Source organism: Vulpes lagopus, chromosome 2 (assembly GCF_018345385.1).
Source record: "Vulpes lagopus strain Blue_001 chromosome 2, ASM1834538v1, whole genome shotgun sequence".
Taxonomy (NCBI): Eukaryota; Metazoa; Chordata; class Mammalia; order Carnivora; family Canidae; genus Vulpes; species Vulpes lagopus.
This window is the reverse complement of record NC_054825.1, coordinates 134,626,390-134,646,120: the sequence shown is the minus strand read 5'-3', so window position 1 is coordinate 134,646,120 and position 19,731 is coordinate 134,626,390. Positions and strand designations below refer to the sequence as shown.

The following is a 19,731-nucleotide window of genomic DNA, read 5'->3' as shown; positions in this document are numbered from 1 at the left end:
AGAAGAGGAGGAGGAAGAGGAAGAAGAAGAAGAAGAGCAAAATGTGATTTAAACAAGGAAGAATCACAGACTAATGTTTGTGCCCAGATGCCAGAGAATGAGGACTGTGCTGTTAACAAAGATAGAGAAGTTAGAAGAGGCTGGTATAGGGGTTAAGGGAGACAGGGAAACTGACCAGGTTGGTTGGAAAACCCTACTGAGATCTTACATCACTTTAACACCAACAGTAAGTACAAAATACTGGCAAAAGGAGTCATCTTGCTCTATTCCACTTTGATTAAAAAAAAAAAAAAAAAGGTAAGGCCACGGGGCCTTTGCATATGCTCTTTTATACCTCCCCTATGAGGTTAAAGCAGCTCAGAAAACACTTCTTCCTTGACCCTCTCAGACAGAATCAGCCTGTCACAAACTTTAATAGAATAATGTCCTTCTGAGTCATAGCTCTTCTCTCAATTATAATCATGCATTCATTTCTGTGATTATTTGATTAATATGATCTCTCCATCCCTGGGCTGTGAGCTTCTAATAGGGTCCCTTATACCTATGCAGCGGTTTCCATGAAATCTGTGGGAAAGGACAAGAGGGAAGTGACTGTTAGATTTTAGTGAGCAGATGGTGTGGGAACCTGAAATCACATCCCACAAGATAGGGCTGAAGCAATGGACACATTCTGCCAGGAGAGAAGCTTTTGGCCAGACGGTGGTCTCCAAATATCTGAAGAGCTGTCACAGGGATGACAGATTAATGGTGCACCGTGTGGTTTCAAGGCATAGGAAAGAACCAGGATCGATGGATAAAGGTTCCGGAGAGACAGATCTCAGCTCGAGGGCTGCAATGGTTTTCACACAGCCAGGGAAAATGGCTTGCTCCAGGTACCAGAAGTCACCACACTAGACCTGCTAGGTCAGAGGCACACAGCCACGTGGTGAGGCAGTCATAGGAGATGTGAGCCAAATGAGTATTTACCCTAGAAACGCTTTCAAAGTCCCACCGGGAAGTCCCCCAGCTGTGCTAACCCAGAGGAACTCACCCATTTGCAGAGGAATCCCTCAAGCTCTGTCTGCACTGGGAGCATGTCGTGGGCTGCCCCTTGTCCCTGCAAGGGTCCACATTTTCTGCCCCCTTTGCTCTGCGGGCTTGTTTTTCCTGCTCATGCTCAGTTTTCAGTATCTCCTCTTCACCCCAAGAAGCCCTTCCCATCCTTACCACGGTCACTCTTGACTTGTCTGCCTAGCACCCACTGCTCTGCCTTCGCAGGGCCACACAAACATACTGCAGCCTTTGTCTCTTTAGTGTTTCCCCATCAGAGGGGCCCCAAGGGCGGGGAAGATGAACATTCTCCTTCCTGGAGCCTGCCCAGCATGGAGCACAAAGCCTGGCACACAGTTCTCTCTCAAATGTCCATGAGTAACCATCCGTCGCCCTACCCAAATATTATTTCTTGGTATTTGTCAGAGGATGACATTCACAAACCTTTACCACCCCTTTCTTTTTTTTTTTTTTTTAATTTTTATTTATTTATGATAGTCACACACACAGAGAGAGAAAGAGGCAGAGACATAGGCAGAGGGAGAAGCAGGCTCCATGCACCGGGAGCCCGACGTGGGATTCGATCCCAGGTCTCCAGGATCGCGCCCTGGGCCAAAGGCAGGCGCTAAACCGCTGTGCCACCCGGGGATCCCCCCTTTCCTACCCTAACCCTGGCCATGCTGGTTTGTCACCATTTCTCTTAAGTGCCTCAGACCAAAGCTGTTCAGTGTGTGGTCTGCAAATGTTTGCTACTGTCCGCACATAGACCTGCTCACTCGGGGACAGGAAGTGTTGAAAATGGTTATACAGCAACTTGACAGAATCAGTTCACGACAGCTGACTCTTGTAACTAAAAAACCAGGACTTGGGTTGTGTATTTTTCTTCCTCTATTCATCCCTATTTGTCTGTTCCTCATGTTGGGAAAAGACTGGTCATCATAGATGTTTTGAGAAGCACTGCTTGGTGTTTTGAGTGCACCTTTACTCAACAATGAGGACAGGAACCCTCTCATAGTAGCTAATGGATTAAAACAAAGAGAGTAAGATGTAATATAGCCCAGATCCCAGAGACAATGGTGAACTCTATATTCCCCTCTGATATTCACTTGATCTTCCTCACAGAATATAGCTTCCCTCAAACTTTAAAGAGATGCCAAAAATATATATATATTCACTGTTTCGGAGAGCAAAACCCACTCTGATGCTGTCACCCTCATCTGTGACTCTCAGGACTTTGCTGTCACATTCACTGTCACTGTCCCTGAGCATGTCATATCCTACCTTAATACAGCTGGGAACACAAAGAAACCCAAGGTGCTTACAAGCCAAGGACATGAATATTTTGGCTCTAAGAAGCATGACACCAAAAAAAAAAAAAAAAAAAAAAAAAAAAAAAAAAAGAAGCATGACACCAGTATTATCATAGAAGGTTTAAAGTTTATGTCTAATTGCATTATTCACACACACACACCCCAACTGTAAGGAGCTAGGTCTGAATTAATGGTCCTCTGCATGCTAACCTCCAAGACCATTACCATAGCCTAGAGCTCTTCCCACCCCACCCCATGTGCCTCATACCTCACACCCCACTCAGGGTGGGGTCTTGGCAGCCAGATACACCCTCACACCTCTGACTCTTGAAACTGGCTTTCCCTAATTGTCAGCTGAACTTGCCATTATTTTCCCCTGAAGATTCATCAGTTACTATTAATTATTGCTTCTTATCACATTACTCATGTGCCCTTTATTCACTCACCAGTCTGCAGGACACACCACAGCTACACTGCCACCAACCACAGACAAGAAATACCCATTACATGCCCGGGGGCATCCCAGGCTGGAAGCAGAGGGGCATACCCAAGATAATACACTACCTAGCAGTTCATGAATTTTCAAGAATAATTTGCAATACTGTCCCTAATCCTGCTCTTCCCTGGGTCTAGCGTGTCACCATAAATTCTTAACGTCTCTTCCCGTTCTTAATGTAGACAAAGTCTCATTTCATCATGAATCAAATTACCATGAAATAGATATTATAATACATGTAAAATCGAGCCATGGGAATCTGCTTTCCAAAATGCAGGTGATGGAGGTAAGGAATTCCGTTTTTCCTCATGCCACTGGTTTATTTGAAGAAAGGCTCCAGTCAAAATCATCACACAAAGATGACCAGGTAGTTGAATGGACCACTCAAATTAATGTAATACACAACATGCAGCAAATGCATAAATAAAAGTGGAAATCAACCACACAAAGGTAGAACAGTATAAGAAAAATAAACCGAAGGTCTGTGACATGTACCCCTATTTGGAAAAAAAATCCAAATTGTAAAGGCCCTACAGAAAAGCAGAGTATGTGCTGGGAGGTAAGACAGATATTCCACCCCCCTCAATATTTCAATTTTGCTTTGTTATGAAAATTAAGAACTTTAGGAATTCTTCAAAATCACATTTCTAATTACTAACATAAGGAAAGCCAAGTGATTTGAAAGGACACCGAAAGAACAGCCAATGGGGTTTTCAAATTCTGAATGCTGTTTTGCCCCTTCAATTTATTTATCTTGCTTTCCCACAAAGCCACTCTGCATTTTATAGTCTAGGACCTCTCAGAGTGAAGCATGCACCAAACTTTATGGGGTTCAGGGCAGGGGCGAGGATGGGCAGGGAGGTTCCAACTTCAAATGTTGGCATCCAATAGATGTCACAACTACCCTTCATACACCCCTAGTTTCCAGTCAAATAAGAAAAAGTATAGCACTGAGCCAGGGACAGGGACATGTTTCAAATTTCTGAGATTTCAGGAGTTCATGACAGCTTATTACTGCCCACAACACAGTCCTGTTGAAAATCTCCAGCAGCTGACCAAAGTTAAAGCAGAGCAGCTTTCCGAAGAAGGGTCAAGCAAGGAGGGCCAACCACCCCCAGTTCTTGCCTCCCTCTAGGTCCCAGGGACAACAGCTTCTCTCCAGAAATAACTAAATGCATGAGATCACCCATAGTGAGAAAACAGAGGCATGACACCTACAAGGTGCCTATTTATAGAAAGTGTTAACACTCCTCAGGAAAAGACACTAGAAATCTCCTTGGAAACGTCCAAGCCTGTGCTCCCTTTGGAATTCTAGTCTGCTAATAGCAATGACTAAGTAATTGCCTTTAAAACAAAACTGAGGAGAGTTGGAGGTACTTACGGTTTCCCCCCAGGGATTCCTGCCAGGTTGGGAGGGATTGTAGGTACTCGCATGTGAGGGGGAGGATCAAACCCAACCTGGAAACAAGAAAGAAGACATTAAAGACTCAGTTCATACAGAGTAGGCACTTTGTGAACATCTATAGACTTCTCCCTAGAAACTCACAGACCTCCAAAGCCACATAAACAGGAACGGTAACGTGCTAATGCTTTTCAAAAGAAAAATTAGTAATAGAACCACCTGTAAATACAACAGGCCACACTTCTTTTTGGGTTGGTTGGAGTGTGGTCTATCTGTACATCGAGAACCAGCTTCCCATAGTAAAGACTTCCTGTGGACCTGGGATATCCTGCCTTCCCCAAAAGGTACAGAGAACAGTACGTTTGTCTGAGTCAGGATTTCTTAACCTTGGCACTATCAATGTTTTGAGCCAGATGGTTGTTTGGGGCTGTCCTGGGCATGGCAGATGTTTTAGCACCACCCTTGGCTTCTAGCCTCTGCGTACCAATAGCATTCCCCACTTCTGATCCATGGTGGTGGTCGGGGGAAGGGGCAAAATCACCCCCAGTTTCATACCACTGATCTAATTTACTGCATAAACATTCATGGATTCTCTAGTTGTTTTTTTTTTTTTTTTTTTTTTTTAAGATTTTATTTATTTGACAGAGAGAGCACAAGCAGGGGGAGTGGCAGACAGAGGAAGAGGGAGAAGCAGACTCCTCCAGGAGCAGGGAGCCTGGGATCATGGCCTGAGGGGAAGGCAGACACTTCACCAACTGAGCCACCCATGTGCCCCTGAACATGACATATCCTAAACAGCCAAGAGAAATATATAGGGACTTCTATTTGCTACAGGTTATTATCTATTCGCTTTCCCTGATCCAACTGAGGATTATAATCACTTTTGCCCTTTACAGTAAAAAATGAGGCTATTCACATAGTGGTTAAAGACTAGACAAGAAGATGGGCAAGCTGGCCCAGAGTTCAGCCACTTCTGCTTTCTCTCTGCTGCCCTGAGATCACTGCTTACACCTGAGTCACACTGTTGGGTTTAAAGGATAATATAGGCACGGAAAGAAAAAGTTACACCTTCTCAAATATTTTTTCCTAAGAATTAAAGAAGGAAAAAAAAAAACTTCAAGAAAATGAATGAAAAGGCTTCTGTGAGCTACTTGAGTCATTTCATTGCCTTCCAAAAAAAAAAAAAAAATCTACTTGGGGGGAGAAAACCAGATGTCCCCTGAATCGCGAAAGTAGCTCCTAAACACTGCCTTGTTTCATCCACAAAAACAGTAAACCAAGAAGCGCCGAGCCCTAACTTAATGAAGCAGCATAGTGATGGTGGCAGGCGGGGCGCAGTGGGGACACTGGGGCTTTGTTTGGTGGGCAGGCGCAGGTGAAGGTCCAGATCCTGGCTCACCTGCCTGCCGATGCACCCACCTGCCCTCCCACCTGCCCACCCACCTGTGGCATCTCCAATCGAGGAGTGCCCGTAGGCCACCACAGCAACGGCTGTGGGGGTCCTGGCCCTGGCTCACCTGCCCACCTATGTACCCACCTGCCTACCCACCGAGTACCCATCCGTGGCACCTACCATTGGGGAGTACCTGTAGGCCACCACGGCAGTGGCAGCGGAGATCCTGACCCTGGCTCACCTGCCCACCTGTGCACCCACCTGCCTGCCCACCTGCATGCCTGTCTGTGGCACCTACCATTGGGGAGCGCCCGTAGGCTACCACGGCGGCGGCAGCGGCGGCAGCGCTCATCTGCGGGGACATGTTATGCAGGCTGGCGTAGGCGGCGCCGGGGCTGGTCAGCTCGCCGTTCATGCCGGCGTGGGGTACCATCCCGAACGGGGCGGGGTATGGGCCAGGCACCGCCAGCGGCGTCCTCAGGCCGGCTGCTGCAAGGAAGCACAAGATGTGCAGGATGTCACTCAGCCGGCCGCTGTGGTCCAGCCTGACCGTCAACTCCAGAGTCACCTCTAGTGCCATTCACAAGGGGTGAGGACAAGAATGGCCTGGGTGACATAGGGGGCAGTCATCACCACCCACTCAGCTGAATTCATCTCCAGGGAAGAATGAACCCCAGGGGAAGCACTGTCCGTGCACTTTGTCCTTGGCTCTCCAGCACTGGGAAACCAGGCCATTAAAATTAATAAACTGCACTATTGTGCCTGATTCACAGAAGGTAAACCAAGGCAGAGGGCACTACCTGTTTATCTGACTTAATCTCAAAATAAGGTTTTGGTAAAATCCAAGATTCCTCCTAGAGTCTAAATTTTCATTCCCTGCTACCTATTCCAAATGAAGACCTGACTCTGGATTCATGACTGAAACCAAAGCATGGGTTTAGAAGGAATCTTCTAGGGCCTATTTTCGTCTGGGGCCAAGGTGTTAAAGAAGATTAAGTTAAAAGTTACTAATTTATTCATGGGCTGGAGACTCCATGAAACCCTCCCAATTTCTAATGACAGACCACTGATTCCTGAGGGATATACCAGGAAAAAAAATGGCCAACTAAAAAGTAAGCAAGAAGCACACTTGGGCGGGCAGTTTTGGTTAGTATCAGTGAACTCATTAATGCAAGTGATAGTTTGGTCAGGAGCTTATGTGCAAATAATTATCGGAAACTTTATTGAAGTCCCTAGAATTTGGATTATTTATGGGGAGGGGGTGGTGGTAGTGGTGGAGCCAAATATAAACAGTCGGAGACCGAACAGGGTGCAGCTGCTGAAACCTAAGGACAAACATCTGTTTCTTATCATGGCTTTTCAGGGATGGGAAGGAGGCGGGCATTGAGTGTGTTTCATATTCATGGGGAAATGGCGTCAGGAGTGCACACACAACGAACCAAGCCAGGAAGGGAAAATGCAAAACAAAGCACAACAAGAGGCAATGTTGCTCTACCCGCTTGGTTAACGAGGGGGTCCATGGCTGGAGGCTTGCCGAGGCCTGGACGGAGTCCTGGAGTGGCACTGGTGCCCGGCGTTGGCATATCGCTCCGAGGCGTCGGTGTGCTGGATTTCAGAACAGGCGTGCTGGCTTTTTCATGCTGGTATCATTAAACAAATTAAATGAGTATTATTTTTAATCCAAGCCATATTACACAATTTATCACAACAGCAGCTGGGGCACTTGGGCACCTTCTAGCTACTCCCTCAGCCAATTTTCATAAATCCACACAATGTTGACAGCATTAACTTGTGAGCGAGAAATGTTGACCTTTCCTCTTCCTGCCAGAATTAAAACTCTAGCTAGAGACACAGAACATGATCACACTTCTTCCTCCGCAGATTTTATTTTAAAAAGTATTTTTCCATCAGGCATGTGGACTTTGGATGTGGGCCAAGTCAGAATGATGACCACCCAGAGAAAAATCCCCAGGCACTTCAGAAATAAATGGCTGGGTCACTGAGAATGTCAGAGGGAGGATCCCTCTTCTAATCTTGCCTGTTAGTGGCAGTAGGATTGAGACTATTAGTGAGAGGCAGCAGGGCCACGGATTTGATGAGAAACAAACCAGCATCTCAAAGGCAAAAGCCCGAGGAGTCCTGTCCCTTTGAGAGCTGTGTGAGGTGTTAAGCACCACCGCCCATTTGCCTACATAACAGATGTTGACCTCCAGCGCAGAGGCCATCAGGGGTGTGGCAGTAACAGGGTCATGGGGCATCATCCTCTGCATCTCATCCATTCCTTTAAATCCCAGTCTGAGGAACACTGTGGAGAAGCCAAGAGCATGCATGGGCTAGGGAGAGAGACCCTAGCTCCCTCTGGCCTTGGATCTGATGGGCTGTATAAACTTGGCAGGCTCCTCAGACTTTCTTCCCCATAGGTGACAGGGATAATGCCCAGGAAGACTGTATAAGCATCACACGCAGAGCTGTTATGGCTCAGTTTTTGTGGGCTAAGAGATGACATGCTCCACATTATTTGTTGAATGGTTGAAAGTAGAAACAGGCAAGGAGGCTCTGCCCTCCCTGAATCAGTTTCAGGCCTCTTGGGGCGTGATCACTTGAGTACATTCCCTTTCTGACTCCCAACCCAATCCCAACATGCCCCAATACAATGGGTCAGTTGAAAATAAGGTACTAAGGGTCCTCTGAACCACAAAGGAAAATAAACTGCTAAACAGGCAGGGGACAGCTCATGGGACCTACCAAGCTCATTTCTTTGGATTTCAAAGAAGTGGAGCTTCCTGAAGAGGCTGTGGACGCCGGGCTGCTGGAAGCATCTTTCTTCAGCAGGCGGTTTTTGTCGATCCCGTTTTCCCTGGGTGAATGGGCAGGGCTTGCTCGTGGAGAAGAAGGGTCCTCAACAAGCATAAGCAAAGCTTGTGTGATTTCACTTATAATGGATCGACCTTGTGCTTCACAGATTCTATTTCCACACTAATTCTCTGTATTAAAGGAGGACCTTTTAAGTCCTTTAGATCTGGAGCACTTGGGAGTGTGCACCCTGACTAGCAATGTTGTTATAATTAACAGAATTAACAGGATGGCATTTGCAAACACATCCATGAAGACAGCACAGAGGGAGAAAACATCCAAGAACAATTCTACCCTTCCTCATGTTCAGATACTTTTCTCAGGAATGAGAAAGGCACCAAGCCTTTTTCCCAGGGCACAGGAATGAAAGGGGCACTAAGCACCCAACTTACGAATCCTAAATGACTGGGAAAACAGATTTTTTTAACAAAAGTTCGTGTCAGATCACTATTGCTCCATCTGTGAACCACCATGAAGTTTCTAAGGTGTAAAGTTGTGAGAAACTAAAATACCATGGCTCTACTTTCTGTTTCTCATAAGTCACTCTGAAAATAAAGTTTGAGAAAATGAGTGGCTACCTCATTAGACACATCCACAACTAAGTTGTCATCGCTTTTGTCACCATCGCTGTCCTGGAAAAAGAAATTGTAATGCCATTTATTAAAGGGTTAGAGGCCCAGTTAAATTTCTATAGTTCTTGGTAGCAGACAGACTGAAAAATAGCCCAGGACATGCCTATAGGTTCCCTTCCAGACTGCGAGGCAGAGTCATTAATATTTCCTTCCCCTGTCATCTGATGTGGTCTACCCAAAGCCCCAAGCAGAAATTATTGCAGTGGCATGCCTGCTATAGATCATACTGGTGAGGGCAAGTTGCAAACATGGGGTGCATAGTAAGAGCTCAATAAATGTTTGCAACAGCCGAATCTCTCTTATAATCTGAAATCCATGCATGTCCTTCCATCGGGGCTCTTTTCCCACGGGATGTCAAATTAAGAACACAATTTCATGTCATTGCTTTAGGTATATCATCCTGAAGATAGCCAACAAATCTTGTGTTCACAGACAATTTGTAATTATAAGGACAAACTTCAACCATGTTCCCATGAGGTTGCTAACTACTTAAGAAAAAAAAGCAAAAAAACCTAAAAACAACGAAGCTATCTACTTGGCTGGGATAACATACCAAGATCTAACCTCATGTTAAGAATAAACCTCTTTAGCAATCAGCATGGAATATTTTTGGAGAGATGGAAGAGAGGATGGAAAAGTCTGGAGGGCACTAATACCTTGCAGTAGGGCTTTGATTCTCTCTTCATAAAACTGTAAAATGTGCTAATCAAGGAAACTCCAAGGTTGTACTAAGTTTGAAAAAGCTTCAGAAAAGCTATTAAATTGATTATTTTTTAAAGATTTTACTTATTTATTTGAGAGAGAGAAAGAGAGCACAAGCAGGGGGGTGGGAGAAGCAGGCTCTCCCGTTGAGCAAGGAGCCTAACATGGGACTTAATCCCAGGACCTTGGGATCATCACTTGAGCTGAAGGCAGACGCTTAACCCACTGAGCCACCCAGGTGGCCCAAAGCTATTCAATTTAATTATGTGATCACTAAATCAATCAACCTAAGGGCAAGACTGAAAACGTCTTTCTTAGCCAAAAGACCTCCTGTCCTTTAGTACAGAATACAATGAGTTTATGAAAGAAGTAGGATCTCATAATGGGCCCTAACTCTCAAAAAGGAGTATGTCATTAATTTTTAACCCAAATGATCCTTTTACTGATGTCACTATCAATTACAAATACATGAATGTTTGACAATTTGTAATAATAAGTACAAGTGCAACTAGCCATGTTGGCTTTTGGTGGGGCCTTCAACTCTAGTGAGAAAGTTACACTCAACTTTAAATTCATATCTTTTACATGTTTTTTTTTTTTTCTAACTGTATCTAGGGTTTTACATGTGGAAGACCCAATTTACTTTCTTCAACAGTATGTTACTAGATTTATTTTAATCATTGTTGTTAAGGAACCATGCAATTCACTAGAACACATAAAATTATAACCAATGAGGAAGAGGAGTAACTCAGTTTCTTGAAAGAACTATTTTCATCTAAGAAAAAAATTAAAACTAAAGAAAATTTGCTTTTTCTGTTAGTAAAGACCACAGAAAAGTACAAATATTTTCAGGTGTTAAGAACACAAAAATGGGGATGCCTCGGTGGCTCAGCTGGTTAAGCATCTGCCTTCTGCTCAGGTCATGATCCCAGGGTCCTGGGATCCAGCTCCGTGTTGGGGTCCCTGCCCAGTGCGGAGCCTGCTTCTCTCTCTTCTCCCCACTTGTGTTGTCTTGCTATCTCTATTTCTCTCTCAAAAAATAAATAAAATCTTAAAGAAAAAAAAAGAACCCAAAGATGGTGGTAAAAAAATATAAACAAAATGTTTTCCCTTTTAGAAAAAAACTTATAAAAATATTTCACATAGTGTACAAATTGGCAAAAAGTAGCAAAGAACTCATTTATTATAATGGGACTATGAAATTGAGTCCTTAAGTAGCCTATAATTTCAATCTTAGCTGTGTTTTAGATCCTGCAAATGTGAACCTTCACAATACAGTGTACACTGGTCAATACATCACCCTCAACTACCTATACATTTGGACATACTTTATATGAGCAGGTTATAAAACAATAATGTAGAGCTATGGATTCTAGATCACTTACTACTAAATATCTACCTGGGCCTCATGCACAACTCAAAATTACATTACTGGCAACTTCCAAATTTCTACATGTCATGGACCTTCTGAATAGCTTATTAACAGTTGATGCCATATATAAAAGTACCTGCTAGGACACTGGCTGTAGGCAAAGGTGAGGGGCAAACATGTGCCACAAAAAAAGTTTGGACTGGGATGGGGATAACCTAAACTCAAAGTTCTTGTAATGTTATCATAGTGCAAAGGATGGACCAATATAAGGGCCTTGTCAAAATATCCACTCCTAGGCCCTCAGTATGGGGATCCTAGCACAGTGATAAAGAGCATGGATTCTGGAGTTAGACTGCCCCCAGGCTCCACCACTAACTCTGACCTTGGACAAATCACTTCTAAGCTCTGTGCTTCAATTCCTTTATCTAAAATAGAGGTGATGGTACTGAACTCCCTGAGTCATTTTAAGAGTCAGATGAAACAATCCATGTAAAAACCAGAGTACCCAACATTAACAAGCTGTTGCTCAGAAACTACTTCCCACTGTTAGCTATTGGCCTGAACCAGCCAGCAGGAGGCAGAGAGGCCCAATATGTAAACCCCCATCTAGCCCCATCTCCACCAGAGATGGACACTTCTTCTATAAGCAATGGGAAGTGGACTAGTCCAGCATTCTACTCTCATAGCATTCCTGAGAATGTGTCCATCTTGGAATAGACACACTCAGAGATACACAAGAAAACTCCCAAGTCATCTACCAGCTGCAATGTTTATGACCCTCAGACTTGAGCCAATTGCCATTTAGCTTGGTTTGCTCTCCTCAAGAAATGTGGTTCCAGCTAGATATGAGTCAAGAGCCCTTCCTCCACAGTCACGCGTTCTCAATCTGCCGGGTCTGACTCTCCAAGGTTTTTTCCATTGTTATCATGGACTTAACATGACCAAAGTGCTAGCTGTTCAAGAGGACGAACTCTACTTCAAGATTGAATATGAGTCTGAAGAAGTCAACAGAAGAGCATCCAAAGAGGTATTTTTGTGACACTAATTGTTTTTACCCCGATTATTTTAGCAGGACAGGCTACCAAAATTGCAGGGCCCAGGACAGATGAAAATGCAGGATCTGAAGATGGTGAAAGCAGAGCATTAAACCAAGGGCAAAGACTCTTTAAGAGCAGACCCTGTGCAAATGCATTGGCTGTATGTCCACGAAACAGGCCCCGAACACTAGTATCCCCTCTTGTGAGGAACTTAGGCAGAAAGCCTAAAATGTACTAGTGAGTCTGGCGGAACATAGTTTATAGCTCTAGAGGGAAACAGTACCCTTATAAGAATCTATCCTCTTTACAGTCTTACTTTAAAGGGTGTGGAATTATCACTAAGATCTTAGAGCTTGTAGGCTCCCTTAGAAGGTGAGTAAGCAAACAAATACTGTTTCAAGTTCTTTATTTACTTACATAGTGGCTGGAGTCCTTATCATCCACCTTTCTTTTTTTGATGTCATTGGGAAATTCAGGCCCATTTCTGCGTTTATCTGTGCCCCTTAGACTGTCTGGGACCAAGAGAGAATTACTCTGCAAGAAAAAAAAAAATAATCAAAGATTCCTTGCCAGGTCTCTTTGTACACATAAAAACCCAAACTGGATGTGACCGCGGTTTTAGAAAGGTGATACCTACACAGCCTTTCATTCCATGTAATTCATCTCGACTGAGGACTTTGATGGCAAACATTTATAGAGGTTCAAGCACTTAAAAGGGAGACCCTGACTATGCAATTAAACCATCCAGAGCCTGGTGGATCCTTCAGGCCCTACTCACTTTAAATGCTCTTGCATCCTTTTTTCTGTTAGAGAATCGGGAGCTTGCTGTTTACATGTGGATGTGTTTTTATTCTCTCCTATTGTGATTTCCTGGTCAGGAATATACATGGCCTGTGAGCAGGGGGGCCTGAGATTATTCTATCAGATGTACTCTGTGACTAACAGTCAATGTGTGCCCCTCGAAAAAGACACACAGAGAGCAGGTGGGATTAACAGCAGGGCTTCCTAAAAGGCAAATCACATTTTCCACAGCAACAATGAAGGAACTCCTTTGAATTCTTTTAATTTACTGTTGAAAATAAGATTTGGTGTTCCTCGCCAACAGCACTGAAATTTAAGACCCAAAGCGAGTATTTCAGCCAGTGAATCTTCAACAGCAAGGCCAGCTCCGCTGCACAAAAGCAGGAACAAGGACTAATCTTTTCTACCAGCCACACATGATACTTTCATTCCCATGTGCTGAGTACGAACTGTTGACCCAAAGAAAACAGGCATTTTTAGATATTTGGGGGGGGTCACATGATCTGACATCCCTTCAATTCCCATCTCCCCTCAGGCTAAGGCATCAGAACATGTTACAATGAGTCCTTTTAAGTACAGGATTAGCATATGCAAGGGGGCAATTTGTTCAGTGATGTGTTAGTGCCTTGAAGGAGCCATGCAAAAATCTCCCTCATAAAGCAGATAACTTCAATTTCCCAAAGATGTTGGAAAACTACCAGGGTGATGTCCAGGGCCAACAGACAATTGTTACCTTTCTCTGCCACAATTTAAAAGAGAAGGGGCTGGGGGGAAACCTTTAAGTTAGACCACCTCTAATGCAATGGCATATACCAGAAGCAAAAATTTAAAAGCCAGTGGGGGCAAGGGGTGGGGGGAAGGGGTATCTTTGCTCTTAACCAGCCCAAGGTAATCAGCCAGGTGGCTAGGTGTCACAGCTCCCTCATGAAAACTGTGGACCCCACCATGGGAGCATTCCCAGCTCAATCACACACAGGAAGAAACCAAAACTGGGAGCCAGGAGGCAATCTGAATCAGCCTCTTTGCCCACTGCAGGGGCTGACACTGAAGTGAGCTGAGCTTTGATTCATGACCATTCAAGCTACACAAATGCAGGAGGTTTACATAAAAGCAGAGGGAGGGACTCATGCAATTCAATACGGGGTGGCTTAGAGTAATGTCTTTAGCACAGTGTGTGGGGCTGAAAGGTGAGCTGGCTGGATCCCTCTACTAATTACCGTGGTAAATGTCTGCTAAAAACTAACCCCTCGGACCCAGACCCACTGGCTGATAGGACACAGGAGACTTCACAAAACTCCTCAAAGTGCTAATGTGCACTCCAAAAAGGTCAGCCACAGAGTGGAATAGCAGCTTGTGCTCATCTGTAAACAGTGTCCAAATATACCTGCCTGGGTCCTAGATTTTATCAGCATTCAAAATCTCCTTGTCCAGACTCTGATCAGATGCGCTGAGGGCAGCACCAGAGAACACTCAACTTTACATTTAAACCAGTGCCCAGAAGAATGTGGCACAGCCTTGGTGTCCATTGGCAACTCTAAAGTTAAGGATCTCTCCGCAGGGTCACCTTCAGAGCCTTCCTGCTGTAACCAGCACCAGGCATCCAAACCACTCAGTTACTCAAAGATAGCTTTTTAACAATCTTATTTACTTATTTTTTTATGATGTCAAGTGGTACTGTAAACATAAAGGTAAACTAAGCTTCTGTTAGCAACAATGCAATTTCTGTTAGAAACAGTAACATTTCTATAGTTGGACCTGTAAGTCTGATAAGCTTTGAGGCCTCTGTTTCTGCATGTTAGAAGTTACTGCTGTAATTCTCGCTTGAACGGCTTAAATGAGGCCTATCATCTGAATAGGTTTTGAAAAGCTCTGGAAGTTCCTATAAATTCGGATAGGGCTAGTAATTAGCACTGCTACTTATGTGAAAATTGGCTTCATTCAAAATGGCAGACTCAGACAAGTTACAAAACACAAGTCTCATCATACCTTTGATGCAGTAAAATGGATTCAAAACAAGGCAGCAAAGACTGCAGGCAGGGAAGGCGCAGAGGAGCGACAGTCAGGAGCCAGGGGGTAGCTGGTGCATGGGATAGCACTGCCAAAAGTGGACCACTTCCTTTTACCCTTGTTCCCATGAACCCAGTCTTCTTCGTGGAATGTCCCCAACATCTTCCAGCCCTGACACTGCTTTCATTGTTGTTCCTGATTTAAGCAAATAGTTCCAGCCTAATGAACTTCACTGTTGGCGATAACAGCTGCTTTGGTTAACTACTGCCTAGGTGACCCTAATCTTTAAGATTCTCTCATGCACTCCCCCAGAAACCCAAAAGTGACTTCACAGGTATTATTACTGGATGTCTCATGATACCAGAAGTTTGTTTTTCCCTCATGTTCTGTGTTTTCCCTCACACACCAGTTTGTGTTCCTCATGACCCATCAGTTATACTGATGGCCATTATGAGCCATTTTATATGCATTTTAAGAATAAAGAGATTATACCTGGGTACTGACTATCATTTGGATCTTTCAGAATTTATCTGGATTCTATCTTGATTTGTTAGATCTGGACTAAGATAGCTTCACATTGAATGTCAGCATTTAATCAACATCTAGGAAGAAGCCATTTGCACAAGAATGAAACTGGGGTTTGTTCAAGTATATATATTTTTTTAACTTGTGCATCAGAAACACAGAAGGTAATTAGGGTCACACATCTGAAGAGGCCAAAGCAGCCTTAAAAGACTTCCCTGTTCATCCTCTTCACTCCCCTCCTTTTATCTGGAGGCTGCCCAGAGAGGGGAGGCGATTTACCTAAAGTCACCAAGCTCTTCACATTAAGTCAAGGCATCTCTGCTCCCAGAGGAGCGATACTTATACTCAATTTATAAACATAAAATGCTGGCCCCCCACATATTTATCACTTAAAAGTCACACTGGCTCTTTAACCATTTAACATTCTCATTGGACATAATAATGCCTTATGCATGCTGTAGGCTTTTTCTCTGACCACCTCCCAAGCTCCCCAAAAACCACAGTCTCTCTCTCTCTCTTTCTCTCTCTCTCTCTCTCTCACACACATACACACACACACTTGGTTTATGACACCAAACGAAGACACACATACACTTGGTTTTATGACACCAAACAAAGACCATAAACCTAGAACAAAGAAATTACATTCTACATTAAAATGACCTGAAAAGTCCCAAATGCCTGCCTTTCCATTCCTGAAGCCTGCCATTTATAATCCAAGATGCACAGCAGAACAGGCCTCAGTAAAGAGGAACAAGTCATCCAGAGACCCACGGCACCAGTCCATGTGATGACAGTCATGGCCGATGGCTGTTCTGCAGACATAGCTGCCACCAGACTTCTCCCAGAGTCCGTATTTTGAAAGACTTTAATCTACCAAACAGCATTCATCAAATAAAGTTCATTTTCAAACATTTAATCTGCCAAATAAATATTTAATTGTGAATCAGAGGGGTTTTTTTTTGATCAGCATGAGATCTCATGTTACCACACTGACTGATACACTCTAATTCTAGCCAAGAAACTCAATGTTTTATTCACCTTGCAGCTGGTGAAATTTTAGTGTCTGCCAGAATTTTTCAAAAACGATAATTACTGGGCAGATTTCTATTACAAATGTCCCGAGGTCTGGGATTTTTGAGACTGTGTATGTAAGTCTCCCTTTGTTTTAAAATTGTTTTAACTAAACAAAATCATTTTATTTACTTTGCGTCTTCCACAAGAGCTCAAAATTGGACATTTATACCGCCCTCAGGGGAGATTACAAATCTGAGCAAATCTAGGTCTGAAAACACATTGACTTCAAAACAAACGAAAATTCTACAACCATAATGGTTTTCCATACCTTATGTGTTGCACACTTATGGGAACAGAGCCAAGTAAAATGATAAAGGCAGAGGTATATCTGACAAGTCTCTGGAGAAAAAGGATCCCTGTGGAACGCTGAGTATCAGAGTCAGAAAGAGGGTCCATAAGACCTGTTAGCCTCACTGGTATGACTATCTCTCCATTTGTAGGTTAACTACACATGAAATGAATAGATGAGGCACAAGGACAGAAAACATGTACCCCAAGGGAACACTCTCTCTCCAAAAAAACCTAGAGAACATACTTTTTAAAAAGATTTTATTTATATGAGAGAGAAAAAGAACAGGGGAAGAGGGAGAAGCAGACTCCCCACAGAGTAGGGAGCCCAATGTGGGGCTTGATCTCAGGACCCCAGGATCATGATCCGAGCCAAAGGCAAATGCTTAACAGACTGAGCCACCCAGGTGCCCCAAATCTGGAGAACATAAAATCTCAGTGTGCACCCTCACTGACAAGAAGCAAACTGTTGGCTACGATTAACATATACTTCCTGAGGGTCATTTCTTCTCCCACTCACAGTGGCATGATGGTTAAGGAAAGTTCAAAGACTGAAAGAGTTATTCAAAGAAAAGAGAGTAGCAGATCTTCTCCTATTACGACTGGTGTCCACTACCTCGAGCTGCCAAATCCAGATCACAGTATTCTAAAGGGGTGAACCATGTTTTATAAAAACACATACCAGCACTATCCTCTGCTGCAGTTTTCTGGGAACAAGGTAACTAGAGACCTGGCAGAGGGTTTGAACCTCGTGGGCAGAGGCACACGGTCATTCTCTTAATGCCAAAATAAACATCCAAATGCAATAATTAAACCATACCTTCATATAAGAACGTCCGATGATAAGCGTTAGGAGCCTGTTGAACTTCAGAGAAGATTCGTTGAATCAAAAGAAATCATGACGATCTGGACTTCATATTACCTTTATTCTCACCATCTGGATAATGACGTTTCTAGTTCATGCTCTGAACACCCACTCAAGACTGAGGCAGTGAGACTCAGATACTTCAATATGGATAAAACCCCGTCTTTATGCCCTTGCTCTAAGACTTTCACTTTTCTTTAGCAATTTAACAGTAATGGCTGTTCATGTAAATGGAGGTATTCTGGAAGGTAAACTCCAGAAAATATGAAAGAGAGCAAGTTTAATGGAATGTTACGCTGTCATGTTACCACAACACTCGTTATAGAGCCTTCATGTAGCCTTCATTGATTCTGAGACCTCAAAGCAACTCTTCTGCCAACTGTGTCTAAACCCTGAAGCCACCAGCAGCAAATGTGAAAGGAAACCCCGCTCATGGAGACAGCAAAAGCTAGACAGGTTTCCCTAATGTGAAAATAATGCACATTATTCAAATGGATTTCTTTAGCTGCCATGCTGATTCCCCTTGGGAACTTTCTCCTCCCGCAGGAAAAGTGTTTGTGTCAGAGGTACAGATTGGAAACTCATGACACCTCATTTATCCTCAGTTACACTAAGGCAGTGGGAACCTAATTTGCTAGCACACTCTACACTGACAATTAACTTCTCGGTGAACATTAAAACAATTAGGTAGTGACGCACCCCCATAACATCTGTGTGCCTTCTCCATCTACACCTGGTACCAATTAAGCCATCACCCTGCGCTGTACTCTTTGCTGCAGTCCAATGGGTCATTCACAGATTCTGCCTGACATTTCAACAAATGCATTTTTAACCCCTAAAACCAAAGGGATCCCCATGCATCGACTGTGAGAAGTGTACGAAAGTAAAGATGGGTGGAAATGCATCCACTTGGCAACTGCATCACATCTCAGGAGCCCTGGCTGGGAAGCAGGTCTGAAGGGTACACAATGATTTTTCATACAGTTTGAATGCAAAATATGGGAAAGAACCTGTGAGTTCTCATACCTCGATCTAGGAACTCAGCACTGTCAGATTGCAGCTGAGTGGTTTAGTCCAGACACCGCTCAGGAAGGAAGGTGGCCATGCAGAAGGTACAGACCCAGTAAATACACAGGCTGGAAAAGGCACTCGAGCCCGAGATAGATAACCCTGGTGTCACCTGTTAAGCTCCCAGTTTGTCCTTCCACCCACTCTAGGTTAAGGAAAATAGCACACCACACACACACACACACACACACACACACACACACACACTTTAGAGCTGACAATAAATATTATTATTTCAATATAACTTTTAAATGCCCTCATGACTTCATTCCCCTAATCAGGACCTTGGTAATAGCAAAAATCAAATCTGTATTTCACAGTTCTCAAGAGCCATTTTCATAGAGCTATTTAGCTGTCACGGTCCTTCTTCGTTCTCCAATCCCTGATGAGATACTTTCTAATACAAGAAACCAGAAAGCTCCAGGTCAGTACTTGCCTGCAAGGTAACCTGGATGTCTCATGGCACTCACATCTACCTCTCCTCATCTGAAAGACGAAGACCTCATTTCTTGCTTACTGCGTTTCAGAGGGAATGATAAAAATGATCATGGGGCCAAAGGAAAATAAAATTTTTAAAAACCTGCTTTCGGGGCACTGGGGTGGCTCAGTTGGTTAAATGTTAGACTCTTGGTTTTAGCTCAGATCATGATCTCAGGGCCCTGAGATCAAGCCCCACATTGAGCTCCACATTCACTGAGGAATATGCTTCTCCCTCTCCCTTGGCTCCTCCCCCTGCTCTCTCTCTTGCTCTCTGTAGAATAAATAAAATCCTAAAAAACAAAACAACAACAAAAAAACCCAACCCTGCTCTAAATGGTGGACGTTAAGTTTTCTAATTACGAAGCACAAACTGAAATCTGAAAAATGTTTCGGA

At 43.7% G+C, this 19,731-nt stretch overlaps 1 protein-coding gene across 7 annotated transcripts in view; it reads right to left on the bottom strand.

Annotated features, from left to right (window-relative positions):
• TLE1 (TLE family member 1, transcriptional corepressor) overlaps window positions 1–19,731 on the bottom strand; it is an 87,027-nt gene that overhangs the window by 18,106 nt on the left and 49,190 nt on the right. For 4 of the 7 annotated variants that reach the window (XM_041741115.1, XM_041741135.1, XM_041741155.1 and 1 more), the window contains exons 9-14: window positions 12,644–12,760; window positions 9,062–9,115; window positions 8,376–8,528; window positions 7,126–7,270; window positions 5,929–6,119; window positions 4,217–4,293 (exon numbers count right to left, since the gene is read on the bottom strand). In XM_041741115.1, the coding sequence (XP_041597049.1) occupies window positions 4,217–4,293; window positions 5,929–6,119; window positions 7,126–7,270; window positions 8,376–8,528; window positions 9,062–9,115; window positions 12,644–12,760 (737 nt within the window). The remainder of the gene's footprint in view (window positions 1–4,216; window positions 4,294–5,928; window positions 6,120–7,125; window positions 7,271–8,375; window positions 8,529–9,061; window positions 9,116–12,643; window positions 12,761–19,731) is intronic. The other 3 variants (XM_041741164.1, XM_041741125.1, XM_041741175.1) reach the window with 1 other exon arrangement.